Here is a 26,424-nt window from a genome sequence, read left to right on the forward strand (position 1 = left end):
CCTAGTATCTTGGCATTACTTTTATTATGTCTGCAGGGCTCGTGCAGATGAAATGCCACAACACATTCTTTTACTATTGTAGCCTCAACCAGTCTTTTTTTTTTTTTTTTTTTTAAGTAAAAGCAATTACCATCATAAAAATTCCTTACTGGGGAACTTTCCATATTGCGTTATCATTCCATGAGCCTAATAATAGTGGAATATAAAGAAAAAAATTTCATGCTAAAATATCTAAAAAAGACTTTTGAGTTCTCTTTAGTGAGCAACACTAGGGTTCTGGAGGAAGCGAAATAAGAAAAAAGGAAGTAAAGTCAAGCTTTCTAGACTTGTGGTACATCTTAGAGATTTATAAATCATTGCCTAGCTAAAGATAATTTGCAAATCACATGCACCTTCGCCATTGTCTAAACACAGTTAAAGAACTCTCAGTCTGTTATCTATTGGAGAATGCTAATGCCTATAATTGGTCATTGCCTGACCCTTATGTATTTCTAACCTGATAGCTCTATCTGCCTAAAAGCTAATTCTGTGTTTTCTGTGAAATCTTGCAGTGGTGTTATCAGGGAGATTGTGTTCCTTTTGGCACTTGGCCCCAGAGCATAGATGGGGGCTGGGGTCCCTGGTCACTATGGGGAGAGTGCAGCAGGACCTGCGGGGGAGGCGTCTCCTCATCCCTAAGACACTGTGACAGTCCAGCGTAAGTAGCTAAAGTAAGCCGGAGCCAACAAAAAGACACAGTTGGAAATGATTCAAAGCTGTGGTTTCACATGTTATCTGTAAAAACGTTTCACTAGTGAGCCAAGTGTTTGTCTTCTGAACAAGCAACAGGCACAGGAGAGTGGAAGAGCCTTGTTGGACACTCTTTTTCTTCCTTCCCCCTTACTGTGCAACTAAAAAGAAAAGAAAAAGAAAAAAGAATAGCATTGTGTATCTATCCCAGGTATAGCCAGACTTATAATCTAGTAATAATCAGATAGATTTCCCCCTCCAAAAACAACTGAATTATGGATGAATCCAGGTCTGCTCTTAGCCACATTACCATTATTCCCAGGAAACCTAAGGTCTTTTCACATGTCACATAAAATTATTACTGCTACATTAGTATTAAAAGGACCAATGAGAGCACTTCAAGGGTTGAAATGCCTTGATTCGCATCACAAATCACAATGAAAAGAATACTGCCCATGTGTTAAAATAGTTTCCATTCACATGCCCCTATTAATCATCTTCCGGAGCTGCCACCACATTTCTCCCTGTGGCTATTTTATGCAGGTCGGACTGTTCCTCTCCCACCACTCTTTTTTTCTCCGGTCAGAGTCCCCCTGGCGAAAGGCCAGCCCCATCAGTATTCTTTGGTAGCTGTATTGCCTCTCCCTCCCACCAGCGCCCATTACAGGTGGACCTGTCCCGCAGTTAGACTTTCCTGTGCACCCGGAGACTGAACTGCTCCTTAGCTGGTGCACATCAAGTGCTCCCCTTTTTGTCTAAAGCTCAGGTGGCAGGCCTCCTTTCCCAACTAATGTTCGGTGCAGCATGGCTTTATAATATCCCTTCTGCTTTTTTTCCCTTTCTGGGGTAGTTATATATTACTTAATATATAGTATTATATAGATCCCTCTCTTTGGTTCCCCTCTCTAAATATCTTTCTTCTCTTTTACTCTTTTTAGCTTGAAATTATTTCCTTTTACATTTGTTCCTTGTTTCCATTCCCCAGCTTTCTTTCCATTATTATCTTTCTGCTAAACAAGGCTAGCTCACTGTCACCCACTCACAAACTAGTCATGCTACCATCATCCCCACACCCCTGTTTTTGTTTGACCAAACCATGTCTCCCTAGCTGAGTAAACTGGGCCATTCCTTTTCCTTTTTAGAATCAGTATCCACCAGCATTCAAAATATATTGAAAATGTAACTTTAATTATTCCATTGACTACCAGTAAGCTGAAATTATACTTGATCTTTTTCAAACAAGTACAGAGTAATTACCCAAGTTCAACTGCAGGCTACTATAAATTAGTAACCAAAACTGTAAACCTCAATGATAATAAGTATTATACCCAGATCCTTAAGAGAATGACTTGGACTTCTTTTAAAAAAAGAAATTGGCTTTTTCCATTCAAAATAGCATGTCCAAATAATAGCATATGGCTTTCCCTGATGTTAAATACTTAAAAAATTAATTTATATGAATTTAATATTGAACATCTTTTTCATTAATTTAAGTGTAATATACAGTATGTATATAATGCAAAGCCATCTGGTTTTTAGGTATAATTTTTCAAACTTCATGTAATGAGATTGAAATTCATTTCTGCATTATTTACTTTGAAATGAAACTATTTCCAGAGAGTTACTTTATATTTTCTCATTTCCAGTCTGGAAAAAATACTAAACTTACTATTTCCTATTTGGTGAACAGATAGCATCAGATTATGTGTTTTGTTGAATATGATTCAAATGGTTTTTCATTATAAGTAAGTGATTGTAAACTCACTGTGTTGAACTGAGCACCTGCTTACTATGATTATTAGAAAATAAATTTATTTAATTGCATTTTCTTAAGAATGTAAATCATGACAAGAGTCTTGTAAAGTTATTTATAGTAAACTGCCTTAATTTTTATGTTCTACAACCATAATCATTATTGCTAACAATCACCAGCAAAATTGTTATTTTAATAACTAGTAAAATGTCAAATTTTGTATTTTCTTAAAATAAATGCTAATGTGTTTTCATCAAGTAATATATATACTCTTTATGTAGACAGATATATTCACATGTTTAACAAAATGTGTTTTCAGACCTTCAGGAGGTGGAAAATATTGCCTTGGGGAAAGGAAACGGTATCGCTCCTGTAACACAGATGTAAGTAAAACCAAACTTTGCTATGAAAAATTAGCTTACATTTCCCCTAGAGCAGGGAAATTTTTAAAGCTATAAGCTATTTGGTCATAAATCCATGTGTATGAAGTCATATGAATTTTTAAAATTGTTAATAGTGAATGGAACAGGCTTCATGTACAGAAATTCGTTCAACAGGAGAGAAGGGGAAACTCCAGCACTAGGAGCAAATACAGTCTCCCCCAATAGGTACCAAAAGAGAGTCAGTCATAGGTCCTCCAAAATGACTTGGTTCCCCAACACTCACGCCTTTACCACCCTATCTTTCCTGAGTTCACCAGGATTAATCTTAATTTGCCCATAAAATCAGATTATTTTACGTTTACCACTGTAAGAGGCCCAAGATTCCCACATCATTCTTCATCTCTTGCTGTCCAGTCCCATCAAGTTCTGCATACCACATCTTTTGTTTTGTATCTCTGCCCAGCTACTGAAACTTTTCTTGTGTGCCCTTAGGAATTCATGATCCATTGGCAGCAAACGCCCTTCTATCTTGATGTCTCTGAATTTTCGTTTCTCTTCACTTTGAAACTGGCTGTCCTCTAAAGATACTTAAAATATTAGCCCTCGAAAGGTATTTCCTCCCTTAACTCTTGAATGAGTAGAAGTTGATTGACTTTTTAAAAATATCTCATTACCCCTTTCAGATCATTCTTCCTCCCTCCTACCTAAAAATCACACCTTTTAATTTCATGTCCTCAGGGTGTTAACAGAGTATTCCTCACCATCATGCTCTGCAAAGCTATTCCTATCTTAATTTTCGGTTATTTAATATTACCAGTCTTGGTTATGTAAGTATGTAGATGTTTTTTCAATATCTTCTCGTTTGGATTCTTCCATAAACATACAAACATGTTGTTATTTCACCTATCTTAAAAAAAACAAACACCTGCCAGTTCTTCCCCCATTTTTTTTCTTCCCTTTGAAACAAAATTCCTCAAAAGAGTTATACCATATCCACTACCTCTTCAAATTCTTTCCTAAAATTGTTCCTGTCAGATTTTTGCCACCATCATTCTACTAAAAATGCTCTTGTCAAGTCACAGATGACTTCCATGTTGCTAAATCTAATAGTCAATTCTGAGTGTTCATCTTACTTGGTAGTCAGTAGGCTTCCACAAGATACAACTTTTTGCTTGTCCTTTTTTATTATTATTTGTTTTTTTCTCATTCTCCTTTGCTGTTCCTATTCTTTTTCTCTTACTTCTCAGAGTGTCCAGGACCTAGTCCTTGCCCCTTTCTTGTGCACTATCAGTATTCATTTCCTTGGTGATCTCATCCAGTTTCATTGCCTTCGATAGCATTCATATGTCATTTGGCACCCAAATCTATATTTTTGGCCCAGATTTCTTTCATGGATTCCAGACTCATGTCTTAGCATTAGGTCCTTAGAAAGTCCTGCAAAGACGATACAATCTAGCCCTCCATTACTTTTCTGAACTAATCTCTTACTATTTTTCCTCAATAGCCATGCTCCAGCCATGTGGGCCTCCTTCCTTGTACATACCAGGCATGCTCCCACCTTAGGGCTTTAGCATTGCCCATTTCCTTTACCTTATATACTCTTCTCGCAAAATATCTCCATGACTTACTCTCTTACCTAACCTTTATTCAACTGTCACCACCTCAGTGAGGCCTACCCTGAGTACCATATTTAAAATTGCAACTTTCCCTACTCTCTACAACCTTGAGACTCCTAATCTTTCTTACCCTGCTCTGTTTCTCCCATACATACTTATACTCCGTAGCTTATTGATCATGTTTACTTCCATGTTACGTTTGCATGTAACAAAGAAGTAACAACATGAGACTTCAATTACAATGATCATTTCAAGATGTCAGCATTATTTATTCATTCATTCAACAAACCATTGAATGCCTACTATATCTCAGACTGTTCTAGAGTAAGAAAGACTATCTACTCTCAAGGATCTTACAATTTCCTGGGAAATCAGTTAAATGCAGATAATCACCGCTCAGAGTGATAAATACATGATATGCTGGAATAAGTATGGGATGCTATAAAAGCACATAGAATAGGCACATAGCCTAATTAAGGATTTAGGATTTCTTCCCATAAGAAAGTAAAGATATGAGGGGCAAATAGGAGCTGAACAGAAAAGAAGAAAACAACAATGAAGCATTCTAGGTAGAAGGAAAATTAAATGCAAGGCTTGTAGGTTAAACAGCATGATCTTTACTGAGGCAGTAAGACACTGTTCAAAAACTTAGCCTCAGATTTATACTTTATATGAGAATGGATTGGAGAAAGTGAGACTACAACAGAACAATAAACGGTTCAGAAAGAATTTAAGGGTACTGTTGGGAATGACTGAAGTGATGAGCCATGCAGTCTGCCTTGGCAGTGGAGTCTAAAGAGGGCTAGGAGGAGAAAATTAAGGACCTAAATTCAAAAATTCATAAGAACCAATATAGTAAAAGAAGCAGGGTGAGGGAGATAGAAGGAGTTGGGATCAGAGAATGGAATGTACTGGATTTCATATATGACAAGTGAGACTCTTCTCAATGACGAGAAATCTTCAGTGTGACCAAGGGAATGCATGCCTAGCTTTGGGCAGAGATGAAGGAGTTCAAAGATCTTCAAGGTTGGGCAATTTGGGAAGTCTTCTATGCAAATGAGATCACATCCTGAGGTCACTCAGGATGATGTTAAAGCCTAGACTGTGAACCGGGTATCAGACCCCTTAATAAATGAGAGGAAATGACCATGATGAGGTTAATAGGAATGATGAAGCCAGATAGTGATTTGGATGCTATAGCCTGAATTTTAGAAGAATAGAAGTCTTACGTAAGGGTAGAATAAATGAGTATCTACTGTATATCAGACTGTGTTCGGTAGGAATGAGAAAGGCAAACCTATGTCTCAATTCATATCTGTTTCTGTTATATAATTATAGGGGCAGGCACATATTTCCACCTTAATAAGATAGGTACTATAATATGAATAATTTATGATAAGTAAATGAGAAAAAAAGTACTAGACATATCAGTCTTGTTGGTTTTTACCCCTGAACTTTGTTTTAGACGCTCAAATTGTAGAACTTGCTGTTGGTGGATTGACATTTCTATTACCAGCTTTGTCTTTGGTTTCAGCTTTTAGCAAATGATACAATCAACATAATATCATGGAAATACAATTTTTTTCACCAATCTAGACTCTTCTAGTTGAAAATATGAGACTAGTCAATTATCACACTGAAATTTAGTTTCATGCTAAGTTAATAAAACTGTCTCAGCATAAGTTTATAAGGTTGGGATTTTAAAGTATAATCTAATATATGAAAATTTAAACTTTCAGAACACATAATCTAGTTGCGCTGTCCAGGAGAACTTTCTTCATTGATAGAAATGTTTTACATATGTGCTGTCCAGACTGGAGGCCAGTAGCCAAATTAGCTATTAAGCACTTGAAAATGGTTGGTGTTGGGGGGCTTCAGTGGATCAGTCAGTTAAGTGTCTGACTCTTGATCTCACCTCAGGTCTCAATCTCAGGGTCATAAATTCAAACCCCTCGTTGGGATCCATGCAAAGTGTGGAGCTACTTAATTAAAAGAAAAAAAAAAAAGAAAGAAAAGAAAAAGAAAAAATGTGGCTAGTGTAAATGAAAAGCCAAACTTTTAAGTTTAATTAATTTAAATTTTATAGCAACATGTTGCTCACAATGGCCGTGTTAGATAGCATTGAACTGCATAGTCTAGTTCTTCAGTAGAAAAATAATTGTTATAAAGAAGACTATAAATATTATATATAAAGTTCTCAAAACAAATCAATCTTAGCTCATTTTGGAAACAAATGTAGAATATTTCCATTTTTGGTAATGATAGAGTAAATCATTCTGACAGAACTCTTTTTAAAAATTATTGAATAAGCATGTTTTAAAACATCACTTTAAAATCCGCAAATAACTGACAAGATAGTGAGGGAAATTCCTGAAGGCTAAATTCTTTGAGAAAGGGGACTTCAAAAATGGTAGTGGAGCATCAGAACACCTAAAGTGCCTTTGTCCTGACAATGTTCTGCGGAAAAGACAAGATAAACCATTATTGTGTCTCTTTCCTCTCTATTAGGAAAGCGCTTACCAAAGCTCCTCTCTTGTTCGCTTGGCAGACTTCATTCGTATTTTATTGGCCTGAAGACCACATACCCATTTTAAACCAGTCATGGGCAAAAAGAATGGGATTACCATAACTGGTTTAGACTAATCCAAGTTTGCCCCTAAAATGAGGTTAAGGTCACCTTTCCTGAAACGTAGATTCCTGGGCATAAAGCAGAATTCTGTTAGCAATAAAGTAGAGAGTGACAGATCCTGGATACACCATACATGTCTGCTCGTCTTTACTAGTAGAAGTAGCAGCAACAGCAGTAGTAGTGGTAGTAGTACATTTACTGAGTATGTACCAGATCCATTAATTTAACTATATTTTCTTCCCATTCTGAGAGTTCTTCTCCTGGGCAATGAGTTGGCTTGCTGAGATATTGTAAATTTTTATTCTTTCAACAAAAATCCAGAAAAAACATGCTAATTTAAAGTTTTGGTATAATTTGTTCTATTACAACTTTGCCTCGGCATCACAAAATAGCTCGTAAGTGACTGAGTCATTTTGTGCCTTATTATTTGCCACTAAGTAATACAGCGATTAAAGTCAAACTATATCGATATAGCTTGAATGGTAGAGGAAAATTGTTGTGTATGTGATGACCCTTCATCCCACATTCTCCTTTTTGCTAGTGAGTCCTCATGCTTTGTCATAGAGTCCTTATCATGTGTTTCTCCCTGTTCTTTGTACATTGGCCTCTGGTCTCTGTAACTCAGCATCCTCAACCCTTGCTTATTAACTTATTTCACTTTTTGTGGGAAGAGGAGATAAAGTCCTGTTTACTCCAGTATTCCCTTGTTAGGAATTTGCCATGTATTTTTTAAAATGTGGTAGTATTTTATTAGAATTGCTATTGTTTTTGTTAGTGTCCTGTCTCTGATCTGTCTGCCTCTAACACATTTTTTCATATGCCTATTATTTTTACTGTGCAATTTTGCAGAAAAAGGTTTTTCAAGAATGTATGTGTCATATTAGACTAGAAACTCCTATATTTTAAAAAATCTATTCTAAAAATTTCTATTATAAGACAAGAGAATTTAACAATAAATCATGAAGAGTGAACTGATTGTAGTTAAGATTGAGTCATGCAAGCAAGAAAACTTCAGTGTGTTCCAGCAAGCACAGAATGGGTGTTACTGTGGAAACATTATAGGACTATTGTGTTGTATTCTTTAAATTAATCTTGAAACTTTTTCCTAAATGTGCAATTGTTTAAATGGTCTTTTTTCCCTGTGTATTGGCTGGGTGTCTGTTATGTACGAGCTACCCTAATTTAAGGGATCCAAGAGTATACTTATCTTTATTAGATCAGTCTCCAACCTAAGTGCATTTTTGACATCATTTAATACTATGCACATCATATTTCATGACACTGTAAATAATATCTAGGAGAATCTCTTACAATTAGTTAAAATCAAATTGACAGTCAAAAACTAGGAAGCAATTCATAAGCATAATTTTGGTTTGTCATTTGTGATCCAAGAGCTTTTCTTGAGACTTAAATAGAGAATAAAGAATAAATTCAAATGATTCTGGAAAGATTTTCAAATCTTTGCGCACAATGAGATCATGTTAAGCAGTCAAATGGCAGGAGTACCTGTTTATGAATCTTTGAGGTTTGCTCTATGCTATTTAATTTATGCTCAGAATGTGCATTACAATAAAAAATTTAAAAATCTATGTGTGGCTCAGTTGGTTGAGTGCCCGACTCTTGAATTTCGCTCAGGTCATAATCTCAGGGTTTTAGGATTGAGCCCCATGTAGAGTCTACTTAAAATTGTCTCTCTCCCTCTGCCCCTCCTCCCACTTTCAGCCTCCCACCCCCAGGACCTGCTCATGTTAGCTCATGCACACAGGTACATGCGCACTCTGTCTCCCTGGGGAAAAAAAAAAAAAGGAAAAAGATAAAGAAAAGAAAATCTAGGAGATGTTAGTCTGATTCACATGTGTTTGATAGAGTCTACTTACATTCCTTTTAAGATCTTACAACCCATTCCTCATAGCCTGTCAGTTTCTCATGTACTATAGCAGTCTTGATCTTCTCATTTCTGTCATTGGCCAGCTAGTACTATAGATTATTACTTCATTCTCACTTTTTATATATCATAATTATTTAACATTATTAGTCAGTACTCACTGATTAGAGTTGGATTAGCTTCATTAAAATCATAAGTGAAAAATAGAATAAATTAGAAAATCCAAGGAAAAGGAAAATAATATTTAGTTGGCATCAATACCTTAAATATGTACCATAAGTTCCTTCTACATATTAAGATGGGCCTCTGAGTTTCTTCGAGACCTGAGTAAACAAGCAAACACTATCAGTTCTAAGTTTCATAATGTCTAATAGCGACAACAAAAGGAGATATATCACAAAAGAACACTTTGCTATTTTGAAGTTTGATACTCCTACAAGGATCTCCACACTAGTGAATCAGATGGATGCATGCAAGGCTGACAGTACTCTTTTTGCTTAAGTTAGAGGAAAATTAAAACTAAGAAACTTTGTAGGCCAAGTAGTCTTAAAAAGTGTATAGCACAAAAACAAGACAGCCACACCTTCTCCCCAATGCTGATTTAATTCCCACCACAGACATTTGAAGGATGGAGGAGTGGTAGAAAGACAAGAGCTCTCTAGTAGAAAGCTCATGTTCCCATTATTTCCTGTCCCATTTACCCCAGTTGGAAAGAAAAAGATCCCCAGAGATAGAAGGGGCAACTTATAAAGAAAAGAATCTTAATCTTTAAAAATTTAAAAATAGAAAATTGTATCCAGCTGTAAAATTGGCCTGACCAGTCTCAACAGCAATTTAATTAGCCTAGAGACCAAAGGTATTCACACTTTAGACTCTGAAGCTGATTATCTGCATTAGGATGTGTTAGACAGGCAGTTTGTTCCCTAGGTTATCATCATTGGTCACCCCAGAAGTCTTCAGAAACAACTGGACAAGGACTCTTTCTTTGACATCTCTATGATTGTCTCTAGGACAGAACAGCATATAAAGACAATAGCTATAGCAGGAACAAATTAAAATGATTTTCATCTTGAAGTTATTGAGAAACCAGGAGCTGTTTTATAGATATAGAGTAGAATTGGATGAAGTTCAATCTCACTATTAAAATAGCAACTACAATGGGATTTTTTTTTAAGATTTTATTTATTTATTTGACAGAGATTGCAAGTAGGCAGAGAGGCAGGCAGGCAGGCAGAGAGAGAGGGGGAAGCAGGCTCCCCGCTGAGCAGAGAGCCCGATGCAGGGCTCACTGCAGGGCTCTATCCCAGGACCCTGAGACCATGATCTGGGCTGAAGACAGAGGCTTAACCCTCTGAGCCACCTAGGCGCCCATAGGATATTTTAGATCATAAGCTAATCTAATAGATAATAGACGTTGCCCTTGTAAGATTTTGGTTTGAAGAGCAGAATTTTATGGAAATCATAATGCCATAATAAAGGACATATCTACATTTCCAAAAAGAATTTCCTGTTTTTCCTTAGCTAACTCTCCAAAACCAAAGGAAAAAAAAAAATCCTTCCTTTTCCTATTGTATGTTTTTTGTGATTTGCTGCTTGATAATGTGACCAGTGTGGGGTGATCAGATTAGGTGGAGGCTGGCAGCACTGGTAGTGAAAGAATTCACCCAAGACAGAACAAAGGAGGTAGAAGTTTATCACATATACCACAAGGGAGAGGCATATACCACAAAGGACAGCAAAGCAGAGAAAAGCAGAGACTGTCTGCCAAGAGGCAGTGGTGGTGGGTTGCAGTTAAAGAGGGAAGGTGAGGAGGTATGGGAATGTATGGAACTTTCCTTTTTTGATACCTGTGTCTGGGTGTAGGTATATGGTTTATAAATATTTGGAGGTGGGTTGCCTAAATATGCTGTTTGTATTCAGCCTGGAGATTGCAGGTCAGTGTGTGCCCTTCCACCTTACTCAGATTTTCATTGTTCAGGTTGGTTGTGTAAAAGCAACCTGGACAACTAGGGTAAAACTGCTTGTGAAATACCTAAGCTTCACTCAGGCTGAGATGGAAAGTCTTATTTGTCTTGCATCTTAAACATCACATCTCCTCCTTTATCTTACACATCAAGACTATTTAAAAAAAAAAAATTATAGACTCAGAAGGGTTGCTAGGTCATCTGTGGTCTGTTCAAAAATTTAAGCATAGATTCTGTAGTATTTTCTTAGGTATTTTCTCAGTCAGCCTTTTATATTTTTTTTTAAATTTTTTTTATTTTGACAGACAGAGATCACAACTAGGCAGAGAGGCAGGCGGAGACAGAGAGAGGGGGAAGCAGGCTCCCCGCTAAGCAGAGAGCCCAATGCGGGGCTCAATCCCAGGACCCCCGATCATGACCTGAGCTGGGGGGGAGAGGCCCCAACCCACTGAGCCACCCAGGTGCCCCTAGTCAGCTATTCTAGAGGGGCATGCTTTTCTGCCTTTTTTTTTTCTTCTTCAAGACCTTACTTACAGTCATTAAGAGGTGATACTCCTTTGGTTGTGGAGAAATATAGCCAATATTTCATGATAGGATTGTAGTAGAAAACGTTATCGATTTTGGATTCAGATTGACTTAAGTTTGAATGCTGACTGTAACCCTTGTTGCTGTTTGGTCTTGGCAAAATAACTAAACCTTAGGGAACTGCTATATTGAGTATAATTACATCCAACTTGCAGGGCTGTTTGAGAAATAAAAGATGTAAACACACATGTAGAACGTTCGGTGCTGCTTCCTAATACTTCATCTGTACTGAACAGAGTGTAGATAATATTATGGACATTTTTGTTTCAGAGCAGATTACAAAGTACTTTCATACATAACCTCATTATATCTTCAAATCACTTTTATAAAGAGGAAGAACAAGTATTTTTTTTTTTAAGTGTTTTAAAATGAAGTACTAAATCTGATCAATAGGCTAGTACCATGGAAGGGAATGAGACAGGCATGGGATTTCTGAGTACTGATTTAGTGCTCTTGTAGTAGACAGAGCCCTTGGGAGGTGGGTGTGGCAAGGTAAGCGTCTCTGAAAGAGTTTGGTCACCTTTGGCATTGTCTTACTTCCAGTCTAACCTTACCCTGCAGCAGAACCAGATAGCTGAGAACATTCTGAAACTACAGACCTTGCCCCCAGGGAGAGGTGTGGGGTAAGTGATAACAAGGTACAGAGTTGATCCATAACAGCATTATAACCATGTCCCAAGTTATAATTAGGAAACAGATTATGTGTCAAACACTGGATTTTTTATAAATATTTTACAGAATATTTATTATATTATTATATATGGCAAAAAAGTAACAGGAGCAAGTGTCAATCTTTAGGTTAGTTTGAATTCTATGGTGTGCATCACGTTTTGAAAAATAAGGACTAGCTTTTAAGCACAGAATAGAGCTTGTTTGTTTGCTTTGTTTTTAAAAGGGATGTTTTAAAAATTACAAAGTAAATGTTTGTTGCCTAACGTTTTCAAAGACTAGGGGAAAGGTTTATATAATGGACAGATAGCATTTTAGTTAAATTCAGGCTATACAGAAATAGATTTAAGTCTGAAAACTTGCATAGAAGACTATGGTATCAAAAGACCTGCTAGATTCTAGTTTGCCTAGACAAATACAGGTTTAGCAGGCTTCTTTTTCTTTTTCTTTTTCTTTTTTTTTTAAGTAAATACTCAGTGAAACTACAAAAAAATCAGAAAACATTTTGGAGAGAAAAGATAAGATTCAATCAAAAGCTGGTTGAGAAGATTCACTGGATACTACGTTTAACTTTAGTGAGATAATCATACAATACCTGATAACTGGGCAATCAGGAATTTTGTTTGCAACTTCTAAGAGAAGGTGTGGAAGCAAGGACTTTGTTAGCCCTGTGTCATTGCATGACTTAGTGATGCCTGTTTGGATAAACAAAAATTTCCTTTCTTCGCAGTCCCATGTCAAGTACGTTGTGACTTGCTAAGCTGATCAGGTGCTGGAATTTAAATTCTGCTTATGCTCCTGAAACTAATAGGGTATAGCCAGCTAAGAGTATGTTGCCATCCTGGAGAGGAAGAGGAAAATTAAATTTGGGGAGTTTTGAAGTGTTGTCTAGTGTAATGGTGAAGAAGCAAACGTGCATTTAGTGTGGGAACAAGAAAGGAAGAAGCAGCAGAAGGTGAAAAGGGCAATAGAGAAAAGAAGTAGGAGAATAAAATGCCAGTTTTGCTCATTTTGCAATTTTACATGAGGCCATAGAAATCCTTGCTTCCTTCCAGCCTGCCTATCTCCTTTATGAAGAAGAAAGGAATGGGAAAGGGGAAAAAGAATTTTCTTGCTCAGCTTTCTTCTCGCACTTTATTAGAGATAAGAAGACACAACACAGAATTTATGGAATTGTCCTCTTTTGTAAGACATTTTGGGACGTATTTCTCTTGAAGTTAAGTGGCATTTTGGGTGTATTTTGCAAAAGAAAGAGAGAAGGCACAAAAGCCTTCTGCAGCTTGCCAAGGTCACCCTATTCTTTGGGACAAAACCAGGATTAGAAACCCAGTAATAGCCACTACAAAGTTTGTCAGCGGAAGCTGAGATTTCTTTCTATAGCAACTTTTATGCCCCAATGAATTATCTTTTTTTTTTTTTTTTAGGTTTATGTACCAATAAAGAGTATTAAGTTTAGTCAAAAAGAGATGCTTTTAAACAATCAGTGTAATTGGAAGTGTAGATAGTCTGGAGAATGTGCTAATAACATACATATCTGTGTAAAAAAAAAAATGAGCTGATAAAGATGCTAGTATTAATTTTTTTATTTCTTTGGAAATACTAAGATTAAAAATGCTGAGACCTGCAGCTTTGCCCTCTGGATTTATGTGGGATCCTGCTGGTTGCTTTTTAGATGGAGAGGATGCTTGATTAGTGTTAACACCAGGAGGCTGAAAACCTGTCAGGCTTTACATAAAAAATTGGTTGCTTATGCCCACTGTTTTTGCATGGTGTCAGCATTTATTACCTTTAAGCAATTTAAAAAGCATTACTCTTTAAACTCTCTACTATTCCTAAAAAAAAAATTAAAAAAAAATTTTATGTAATTTTTCCTTAAGAAATTATTCTTTTCTTTGGTCACTCTTTTCCTTTGGAATGAGAATATACAACTCCTACTGAGTTAATTTCTAATCAACACAAATTCAGAGCATTCACTGAAGGAAACATTGAAATCAGAAAAACAGAACAGCTGGTAAATTCTAACAGAACTGGTCGGGATATTCTAGAAACAGAAAGGCATGGGATCAAGTCTTCTACAGTTTCCATGCTATTCTTGAACCTCCCTAACACACTCTTGTTTCAGGGGCTTTGTATTTACTATTTACTTTTCTCACTGATGTGTAAATCACTCCCACCGTTTCTTCTAACTCTCTGCTCAAGGGCTACCTTATTGGAGAGAATGTCTCTGACCATACCATTTTTTAAAAAAATATTTTATTTATTTATTTGACACAGAGAAAGAGAGATCATAAGTAAGCAGAGACACAGGGAGAGAGAGAGTTGGGGAAGCAGGCTCCCTGTTGAGCGGAGAGCCTGATGCTGGGCTTGATCCCAGGACCCTGAGATCATGACCTGAGCTGAAGGCAGAGGCCTAACCCACTGAGCTACTCAGGCACCCCAAGACTATACTATTTTAAAAGAACTTCCCTGTCACCTCACCAGCAATCCCCTTATTTTTCTTCTTTCTCACCTCTAACTAGAATGAACTCCTGACAGCAGGGACCTAATCTGTTTTATTGCTTTATTTCCAGAGCTTACATCATATGTGACACATTTGCTGAGCAAAAGAAAGACATTTAAGGCCAGTTCTTAATGGCTGGCTTTAAGAGGACTAATGATAATCTTATGATGTGCTCATATGAAAGCCGTCAAGGTCTAGATACCTTACGTTTAGGGATCAGATTGTTCAGTGTAGATTCAGAAGAAAGGGTTATAGAAAGATAGATTTGGGCTAAAAGTAAGAAAGAATCTGATAATTGCAACTACCTGAAAAGTATTTGATTTTTCTATACATGCTTGTACAGATTGCATGATCACTTTAGGGATAATTGTAGAGGAAATTGAAGCATCCTTTACAAATTAGATTATAGTCTTAGAAGTATATGATTCTGTATTGATTCAAAAATTAATCACTGAATTTGATCATTCTTCAAAGTGCTGCTGGACATATGTATCTATTATGTTACCATCTTAAATCAGGGTAAAATTCCAGGTGGCCCTGTCACCTCTTTTTGTAAATAAGATTTTATTGGAACACAGAACTGACCTTTCATTTGCATATTGCCTATAGCTTCTTTCACACCATAATGCCACTGTTGAGGAGTTGCAACAAAGACCGTATGGCATACAAGGTCTAAAATATTACTATGTGGCCCTTTACAAAAAACGTTGGCCATCCTCTGCCCTTAACCAATAAACTGCAAAAAATAATACATAGAAATAAATAAATCTCTATTCAGTCTCCCAAATACCTCATCAACATCATCATCATTATTATTATTTCCAACCATAATAATATAAACCTCTCTGAATATTTAAGTAGAGGGACTTTAATGGAAAAAAATGGTTAAATAGATGTTGGAAGAGGCTGGCAAGCCCATAGATCAACATCAACAGGAAGATGCCACCACTCCCTCCGTCCAGGGAGACCAAAGAAGAGGGTAGTTTTATCGGAGTCTAGATGCTGGAATTATAGGATAGAATCATAGGATAGGGCTAGAGAGGGGAGGGATGGGGTAAGTGTGGTGCTATTACCTGAAGTTGGAATCAAAAAGATTATTCTGCCTATGGTGCTGCCGTGAGGTGGAGAGAAAGAAAGAGAAATACTCTGGCTTCCCCCAGTAGTGCCTTCATTGCCTGAATCATTGTCAGAAGTCAGCAGACACAGAAGACTGGGAAATGGAGCTTGCAGAGTTCATTCCCCAGAGATACAGAGCAGAGCAGGAGAAGGTGAGGAATGAATCTAAGAATGCCTAGACCCAAGACCAGAACAGCTGCTAATAGTTATTTACTTCTGTCCTATGCCAGTTACGGAGCTAAACAGTTCACGTGAATCCTCTCCTAGGAGGTAAATACTAGTATATCCCTAGCTTATAGATGAGGTTTGGAAAATTGAGTGCATTGCTAAAAGCCATGAATTAAATAAAAGACCAAGTTAGAATTGAATCCAGGTTTGTCACACTCCAAAATTTTGCTGTTAGCCCTCCTGTTTTATAAATGAGGAAAAAGTAGTTTGGAGAAGAAAAGAAAGTTGCAGCTGAAATGACAGGAGCTCAAGTTATTCCTATTAAGTTCTTATACATCTTAACAGAGCTAAAACTTTATGCTGTTACTGTAACATTCAGAGTTCAAAGGAAGCTCCCATTCTGATGAAGGAGTGTCCTTACACCCTGAAACTATCACTAAGCAAACGTTTATAGCCAGTGTACTCGGTAAAAGGGATTATTAATTACAAATGCCTAAGAGTGTTGAAAGAGATTAAATAGATAATATATCTATAGGCTTCTGAATAGTGTACCATAGAATGGGTACTTGCTGAATGCTTAGTAAATACTAAGTAGTTGTTGTCATTGTTAATATTTTTATTATGTTGACCCTGAGTAGTTATCAGAGGAAAGAATATAGATTAGAAATTTTATGAAATATTATCCAAGTGTTTTGTTAAACTATAATATCCTCCTGTCGGACTTTTCACTTTGCCTGTATTTAGGAGATTCGTTACAAGATAGTCAAGAATGGGATTTTTTGTTTGTTTGTTTTTAAGTAAATAGTCTTCATAATGCCTTAGTTTGTTAATTTGGGGCTTTTTTAATGTACCAGTGGTTTTCTATGAAATGTCGTCTTTTCTTATTACTTTATAAATTTCTTTTGTCTACGATGGAACTATTCCCAACATACGATCTTCTCCTTCCTGTAACCATGGCTTTACTTCACTTCCTTCTTAATAGTTTTAACCCCCTAGAAATATTCTTTCTCACCTAGCTCAATTCCTATAATACTTTATAATATTATAAAAAATAATTACTTATAATACTTGTAATTGTGCTATACTCACGATTTTCCTCCTACACAAATCATGTGACACATGGATCTTTTACCTTATGGAGCACCTATAGGCCACCTGTGCTGTGCTGTGGTACACTCATTGCCTGAGACAGCACTGCTGTTCTCCCATTTGTGTCCCATTTCTCCAGCTAAACTGAAAGCCATGCTTTGATGATTGTTTTAGTGGTTGGTGCTTTACAAATACTTAAGTTTTATTGGAAAACTTGTAGTTAGAGTTCAAAGTAACTGTATTTTTTAAAAATTTTGATGATGTTTGCTTAAAAATTAGTCTTGCTACATGGCAAAGCCACCAACCACTTTCATCCTTGAATGGGAGTCCCTGAAAAAGTGTCTAGAATGGCTTTTCTTTGATGCACAGATTGGCATGCGGTGAAACAAAAGACTCCGGAAGTGTGTCTGTCCAGCATGATGCACTAAGTAGCCTATGTTAAATAGTCATTTTTCATTTTTTAAAAAGACAAGAAGGGTTATTTGACAAGCAGAATCATTGGGTTTGATATTGCAGTGTTAAACTTTAATGTGCAGAAATCATAATATGGGGCTCACAATGGAACGTAGACCTATTGACACTGTTTTCAGAATTTGAGGCTTTTTTTAAAAAAAAGATTTTATTTATTTATTTGAGAGACAGAGAGAATGAGAGCAAGTGAGCATGAGAGGGGGAAGGTCAGAGGGAGAAGCAGACCACCAACACATTCCTCCCCACCCTCCCCACCCCTCGCTGAGCAGGGAGCCCTATGCGGGGCCCTATCCCAGGACTCCAGGACCGTGACCTGAGCTGAAGGCAGTAGCTCAAACAACTGAGCTACCCAGGCACCTGAATTTGAGTCTTTGGACTTGATATGGTAGAGATTTGAACCCCAAATATAGGAAGTAATGATGACCATATGACTATGTGCACATTGTGATCTGTTGTTTTTGTACATGCTTCAAAGGACCATTTATAATATACTAACCTCAGGAAACTATATAAAGTAAATGTAGAGATCCAAGGGAGGGCAGTAAAAAGTCCTTGACTGATCTCTGAGAGTTTAATCTACTCATCACTTATTCACAATTAAGAATTTTATCTCCTGACCTGTTTTATTCTTCCTTATGTGAGCAGGATATTTTTTCCATCAGTTTATCAAAAGCAGTGATTATTTTAGGTGCTACAGCTATAGAACTCTAAAAGATAAGTCAAATTAGGTCATATTGCTCAAACACTGAAAGGTTATACTTCTAATTCTTTGTGAATTTGAAGATTGAATTTAGGATGGCCTGTGGTATTTGGAATCTAGACCTAGCTGCATTGGCAAGGTTCTCCTTCTTTAAAAAAATCAGGTAGATGAAACATTCCAAACTTTTAGAAAACAAATAACCTTCTCTTCACCCTCTCAACATCCTCCTCTGCTCCCCACCCAACACATACAGATGTTTTTAACCAGTTCAGTATTTTATTTTCCGTGATGTTCATAGATTAAATGTAAATCTTAGTAAATCCAAATTCCTTGAATTTGAAGGTGTTTAGACTTGAGGACTAGCATTTGCCCAGTTCATTCCACATCTTAAAATATGGTTTTTGTCAAGGCCAGACAGTAAACAGCTATAGTAGTAGGGATCCAAACCACAGTTAATAGAGCTGAATGTTGTGTTACAAACCTGCCTCTTGATTCCTTAAAATGAAGAGCTGGGAGTAGCTGTGGCAACTGGACCTTAAATAATGTTACCAAAAGAGATTTTGTGTTTTAGTTTTTTTCATCTAGTTTTTAATATGTATTTACAATCCTGATGGATTGATTGCAAAGTGGACTATGACATGTATCTGACTATAAAGTTATAAGGAAACTGTCTGACACTTAATTTCATATAAATTACTTCAGTTATTTATTCTGTGGCTAAGATATAATTCAGACACATCAGTTTGAATACTGCTGTAGAATAAGTAAATGTAAAGTAAATGCCAGAGTTATAGCTACAGCATCAGGCAGTGAGCTAATGTGACGAATTCAGGCAATTTTAATTTTAGGGACAATGTCCCTTAGTTTTAGTATTTTTCAACAATCATACCGTTTATGATTTTATTTTATTTTAGCCATGTCCTTTGGGGGCCCGAGATTTTCGAGAGAAACAGTGTGCAGACTTTGACAATATGCCTTTCCGTGGAAAGTATTATAACTGGAAACCCTATACTGGAGGTAATGTATAACCAGCAGAGCATTCATCATGCTTGAGAGCTTTGCAAATATAAAAGAATATATGAATACATACAAACACACACATACATTCATACACATACTAGTAGAAATCATTGTTTGCAAATCAAAGCAGGATCATGCTTATAGTACTATACAGTTTCCCTGTAATAAAGTTTATGTTAGTAAAAATGATCAGAGATCATTTATAAAAACCTAATTCTATTTAACAAGGTACAAAAGTCCTAGAAAGGATATAAATCCAAATAATGCTTTTGAATTCTTGAGACTTTCTTGGGATAAATGGATATTACATTATAACCATTTATAATCACTAAATATTTAGAATTATCACCCTGAAGACAACTTATAACAATATAAATCAAGTTAAAAGTGGCCAGGAAAACCTGTATTCTTTCTTGGTCAAAGGCCAAGGATCTTCCAGTAGATTATTATTATTCTTTTTTAGTGTTGGGGATCATTTGTACCCTATAATTTGGGCATGTATCAAATACTAATTGTTCAGTAAACACCAGAAGTTTTCTTGTATTCCCAAAATACAAATTAAATCTTGTTAAAATTTTCTCTTGGAGAAATTGAATGTACTTTTAAAAAATTTCTATTGTTTGTTTTTTATTCTACTATCTTGCCTTGAAAATTTTCCGACAGAGCAATATTAAAATAATTTTACATTGACAAGATTCTACCATTCACATTATGATATACTTTGTTACATGTCTAGTCATCTCTCCATCCATTAATCCATTAATTTTTTGATGTGTGTCAAAGTAAATTGTAGTCATTGCTATACTTTCCTCTAAATACTTCAACATGTATAAAATTAACCACAGTTCAATATTTACTTACTGTTTTAGAGGTTAGATTATGTACAATGCAATGCACAATCTTAACCGTACTTTCCCTGAGTTCCGACAAATGCGCACACCTGCAAAACCCTATTAATGTACAGAACATTACCATACCTCCAAAATTCTCATAGTCCCCATAGTGCTTCCCAGTCAATAGCTGCCTCTACCTATTTCTTCCAAGAGGCAACCCTGTTCTGAAATTTTTCTTCCTTACCATGTATTAGTTTTGCTGGTGCCAGAACTTCATGTAAGTGAAATCATGTCATATTTACTATTTGGGGCCTAATGTTTTTGAGATCCATCCACGTTATTGCACATATGAATAGCTCATTCCTTTTTATTGCTGAGCAGCATTCCATCGTAAAAACCAGTTTTCCCATCCTGCTATTGATGGCTGACCACCTGAGTTGTTTCTAGTTCTCAGCTGTTCTGAATAAGCTGCTGTGAACATTTTTGTAGCATTTTTTTGGTGAGCATATGTTTTCATTTCTCTTGGGTAAATACTTAGGAGTGGAATTGCTGGGCAATAGGGGAGGTGTGAGTTTAGCTTTAAAAGAAATTGCCAGATGTTTTTCCAAAATGATGTACCATATTACAATCCCACCAATAACATATGAAAGTTATGTTCCACATCCTTGCCAACATTTGGTATTTTCAATCTTCTGTTGGTAGGTGTATAATAATGTCTCAGTGCTGTTTTAATTTGCATTTTCTGATCACTGATTATGTCAAGTACATTTCTATGTGCTTATTGACCATTTATAAATCTTCTTGGTACACTTGTAAAGTGACTGTTCTAATCTTTTGTCTATTTTTAATTGGTTATTTATCTTTCTATTCTTGAGTAGTACTTATTTATCAGATAAATTTCATGAATATTTTTTCACATCTTTGGACTTTCCTTTTACTTTTTTTTTTTTTTTTTTAAGATTTTATTTATTTAACAGACAGAGATCACAGGTAGGCAGAGAGGCAGGCAGAGAGAGAGGAGGAAGCAGGCTCCCTGCGGAGCAGAGAGCCCGATGGGGGGCTTGATCCCAGGACCCTGGGATCACGACCTGAGCCGAAAGCAGAGGCTTTAACCCACTGAGCCACCCAGGCACCCCTCCTTTTACTTTTTTAATGGTGTTTAAAAATTAAGATTTTAATTTTGATGAATGCTATTTTTTCATTTTTTTTTCCTTTTATGGTTATTGTGTTTAGTATCCTGTCTTAGAAGCCTTTGCCTTTCTCAACTCAAGAAGATATTTTCTTATGTTTTCTTCTAAAAGCTGTATGGTCTTGGTCTTTATATTTGGATCTATAGTCTAAAAATAATTTGGGGTTATGATGTGTATTTGTAATTTCAATTCTATTTTCTTTCGTTTATTTGTCAACAATAGAAATGCACAATGAAATGTTTACAATGTGCAATGAAATGAAATGATAGCAGTACTATGCTAACACCACACTGACTGAATTATTGTAAATGCATAGTCTTGGACACAGGGAGTGTAAGTTCCTCCAACTTTGATCTATTTTTCAAGAGTTCTTTGGATATTCTAGGTGCTTTGTTTTTCTATCTAAATTTTAGAATTGCTATTAATTACTACAGAAAAATATGCTGGGCTTATGATTGCTATCATGTTGAATCTATAGATAGTTGAAGAGGAATTGATAAATTAACAATATTATTTTAACATTGAATATTGAATTCAATAGTGAATTTATGAACATTATATATATATATATATGCCCATTGATTAATGTTTTCTTTAATTTTCTTTAAGTTTTCTTTAATTTCTCTCAGCTATGTTTTGTAGTTTTAGGTGTTAGGTCTTGTGCTTCTTTTGTTAAATCTATTTTTGAGTAATTTTTTTTGCAACTATTGTAAATAAAAGTTTAAACTATAGCATTTTCAATTGCTTGCTCTAATATCCAAAAATACATAGATTTTTGTATATTAAATTTGTATTCTGTGACCTTCCTAAATTTACTTAGTTGTCCTCTTAAGAACAACCGTTAGTCCTAATAGTTGTTTTGTAGATTGCTTAGGATTTTCTTGGTAAGCAGTTATGTTGTCTGGAAGTAGAAACAGTTTCTATCAATTGTTATGTCTTTTAATTCATGTTCTTGCCTTAATACACTGGATTGGCTCTTCAGTACAATTTGTACATGTATGAGTAAATTTATTTTTCTTTGCTCTATTAATATGGTGAATTGTTTGATAGATTTTTATGTCAGACCAACCTTTTAATTCTAGTATAAACCCCATGTGGCAATGATTTTTTATCTTTTTATATGTTATTGGATTTAGTTTCTAATTTTTTATTAAGGGCGTTTTCATCTATTTATTTTAAGGAATTCTGAATTGCAATTTTTTTTCCTGCCCTGTGTTTGACAAGTTTGGGTATTAGATTTACTCTGGCTTCTAGAAATAGAATCCCTGTATATTTTCAAAGAGATTGTAGGATTGGTATTATTTCTTCTTTAGAATAGATTTCACTACTAAAGCCACTCAGGCTTGGTATTTTCTTTGTGAAAAAAAAAAAAAATGTTACAAATTCAACTCCTTTAGTAGATAAAGAGATATTCACATTTTTAAAAAATTTTTATGTCTTCAAGAAACTATGGGATACTCCCATATACCATTTCTTGACAGAAAATTGATCATAACATTCTCTTACTATCCTGCTTAATATCTATAGGCTCTGGGTGATGTATGCTCTTTCATTTCTGATATTGAAAATATGTGTTTTCTCTCTTTCTTGATCAGTCTTGCTTGAGGTTTATTAATTTTATTAATCTTTTCAAAGAATCAACTTTTGGCTTTAGTACTTTTCTCTTATTTTTTTCTCTTTTATTAGTTTTTGCTCTTCTATTTATTATTTTTAAATTTTGGGTTTATTTTGCTTTTCTGTATTACCAAACTTGATTTTTTAAAAAATTTCCCTTAATTCAAAATCTTTTATCATTTACTTTGTGATTTCTCCTTTGACCTATGGTTTATTTAGAACTATGTTAGTTTTATTTCCAATTATTTGATATTTTCTAGATTTTTTTGGTTATTGATTTCTAATTTCTACTATTATCAAAGAATACTCTGTATGATTTAAATTTTTTAAATTAATTGAGATTTGTTTTATAGTACCATTTATTGTTTATGTTGGTAATGTGCTATCTATACTTGTTTTTAAAGATTTTATTTATTTATTTGACCGAGAGAGATCACAGGTAGATAGAGAGATAGGCAGAGAGAGAGAGAGAGGGAGGGAAGCAGGCTCCCTGCTGAGCAGAGAGCACGATGCGGGCTCCATCGCAGGACCCTGAGATCATGACCTGAGCCGAAGGCAGCGGCCCAACCCACTGAGCCACCCAGGTGCCCCCAGCATCTAGGTAATTTTAAACTTAGTGAATTTACCCTAAATTCATAATAAGCTTTCACTTCATAAAAGCTTTTACTTTTCACTGAAGGTAACTGGTAATGATGTGACCTAATGTTTAGAGAATCAATCATCTTAAATCTCTTTTCAAAATAATAACAGTACCTCTTCTGAAAACTCACTGTAGTTGAGTGGAGTGCCTGGATGGCTCAGCTGGTTCAGTGTCTGACTCCTGATCTCAGCTTGGGTGTTGATTTCAGGGTCATGAGTTCAAGACCTGTGTTGGGCTCCATGCTGGATGTGGATCCCACTTTAAAACAAAACTAAAAAACCCCTCTCTGTAGCTGAGGAAGCTGAACACATCTTCTGAAATGAAAAAGGGTGAAATGTATTCTTATTATTATCACATAGTGTAGTAGTCTAAGGAATACAGCCATAGTATTTATATGTTCTACATATCAAATGCTACCTTACATAATTAAATTATGTTAGAATTGAGTAAACAAAACTCATGTTTTCTTTTTAAAACCTGGCACATAAAAAGCTACATTAAATGCTAAAGCATTACAGTAAAAAAAAAAAATGGGAAAAGAACTATACTGGATAGTAATGAAAAAAATCCCTGTAAAGTTCATTGAAATTTAGAGTAAGTTTATTTATAAGAATCTTACAAAAAATGAATATAAATACGTTGATTATCAGTTTAGGAAGAAATTATTCTACTTATTACTTGTTATGTTTGCGGTAAGGAGAGCAAAAGGTACCATTAACTTAAGTCCAATAATAACATATCAAATTATATAGAAGTTCTATAATCTAAACATTGAAAAGGGAAGCAAACGTGGACTTAGGCCAGAGGAGGTAAACTGGCAGTTCAGGAACCAGTCTTTACTTACATAGATGTTTTCATCTCTAGTATTTTTGAAAACTTTGAGTGAGTTATCAAAAAACATTTTTTATTTTAAAACTCTAGGTTTCCATCTTCTCATGAAAAAACAGTATTTGACAATATTGGGCCATTTTCTTGCATTATACAACAATCAACTATAACAATGATCTTTAATGCAATATTCTTTCTAATTTACCATTGTCTCTAACACTCATTTGGCTTGTCTCTTTGATTTCACATACCTTCGATGAGATTTGTAATTTCTACTGAGATTAAGCATGTCATTTTATCCTTCTTCCTTATTTTCATTGTTAGAAATGATCTTTTTTTATTTCAAAAAGAAATTTTATCAGCATGATTAGAATAAAAGCAAAATATTTTAAACTTCATCAAACGAAGGTTGGACATAAAGTGTTTTTAAGTCATAATTTCAATCAGTAGTTACATATTTAGAAGTAACTTTCTCATGCAATGTTTTGAATAAAATAAATTAATACATATTACATCTTTCCAATATACTCTGAGAGTATGATATTACTCTGCTTGTTTTTTTAATTTGCTACTATTTATGCCTATTTTTCAAATCAAGCTTAAGAAATACAAATTTCAGTGACAAAATGAAAATGATGTAGTTCTATTCACAAATAAAATTAGGTATTTTTAAATTATTCGTGTTTAATGCTATATGTAATTATCTTTGATTTTGTAACAAGAATTATTCAAATTTAATGCTATAATTAATTTTACCTTTGATTTGCTTATCTCATTAAAAACTTACCTCTACACTAAAGCCACATTCATGGAATACAGTTTGTTTAAAGTGGTTAGTAATTTAGAGGTTTTGTTTCGTTGTTGTTGTTGCTGTTGTTTTAAATAACTACCATATCCTTGCTTAAAGTAGAGTTTTTGTATCAGCTTCAGTTAATAAGTGACAAATGTTATAGAAATTTCCCATTTGCTATATGAAGTTATTGTGCCAAGCCTCAAACTTTTATTTTCTTAGTTTTTTAAAAGTTTTTATTTCATCCATTTTTTTCAACATTCAGGTACCTCCATTGTGTTCCCTTTTGACCTAAAATATATTATTAAATATATACTAGAAATACCTGAACATATTAAACCTTAAAACTGTTCCACAGATCTTCTGTTAAGTTGTATAAACAATGAAAATAAATATCAAATTTTAGCAAAAGAGGGAAGAAACCTACACATCTGGGTATATATTGAGTGAATGATGTCTGTATGAATTGTAAATTTACTGTGGTTAATATGGAATCACTGTTTCTTAAAAGAACCACTCCATTTATTTCTTTTCTGCTGTATTTGTCCAGGTGGGGTAAAACCTTGTGCATTAAATTGCTTGGCTGAAGGTTACAACTTCTACACTGAACGTGCCCCTGCAGTGATTGATGGGACTCAGTGCAATGCGGACTCACTGGATATCTGTATCAATGGGGAATGCAAGGTTGCTCCAATTTTGAATTTTACTCCTTTGGTCAGGGGTGCTTTTAAGACTTCTGTCTTTTTTCTCAGATGGTTGCTCCTAATTAATACTATGCTCAGTTTTAATAAAGAGAGCTACATTTTAGAGAAATTCAATTTCCAATTAGGTTAACAATACACATCGCTAAAGGTAGACTAGCCTATTCATATTCAAACATTATGTAGATACGATTTATTTTGGTGTTCCAGTTATGTATGTAGTAATTGCTAGAACTCTGAATATATTTTGGACTTTAATTTCTGTTATTCTGTTACGTTTATAAACAGATTACAAAGATGATAGGAAGAGAGAGGGAACAAGGATTTAGCTCATATTCATATGGCTACCACATGTTTTCATTGGAAGGTTGTTTAATACATTTCATAGCATAATTTTTCCTCAAAGTGTGAAACAGCTAAGTTCCTCCTACTTTGTCTCTTTTTGAAGCATTTGAAGCACAGTGGTTTTCATTATAGAGTTAGTCTTTACCTTACTAAAGCATTTTCTTTAGAGAATTAGCCAGACTAGTTGAGAATTTTAAGAGCAAATC

The 26,424-nt window shown here is 35.1% G+C and overlaps 1 protein-coding gene across 4 annotated transcripts in view; it reads left to right on the top strand.

Moving 5' to 3' along the window:
* ADAMTS6 (ADAM metallopeptidase with thrombospondin type 1 motif 6) overlaps positions 1-26,424 on the top strand; it is a 304,096-nt gene that overhangs the window by 215,748 nt on the left and 61,924 nt on the right. For 3 of the 4 annotated variants that reach the window (XR_006605319.1, XM_004764549.3, XM_004764548.3), the window contains 4 exons: positions 552-697; positions 2,802-2,865; positions 19,172-19,274; positions 25,723-25,856. Coding sequence is in view for 3 of the 4 variants with exons in the window: in XM_004764549.3 (XP_004764606.1) it covers positions 552-697; positions 2,802-2,865; positions 19,172-19,274; positions 25,723-25,856 (447 nt within the window). In the remaining variant the exon portion in view is untranslated. The remainder of the gene's footprint in view (positions 1-551; positions 698-2,801; positions 2,866-19,171; positions 19,275-25,722; positions 25,857-26,424) is intronic. The other variant, XM_004764551.3, reaches the window with a different exon arrangement.

Source organism: Mustela putorius, unplaced genomic scaffold (genome assembly GCF_011764305.1).
Source record: "Mustela putorius furo isolate JIRA1106 unplaced genomic scaffold, ASM1176430v1.1 tig00000145_pilon_pilon_pilon, whole genome shotgun sequence".
Classification (NCBI taxonomy): domain Eukaryota; kingdom Metazoa; phylum Chordata; class Mammalia; order Carnivora; family Mustelidae; genus Mustela; species Mustela putorius.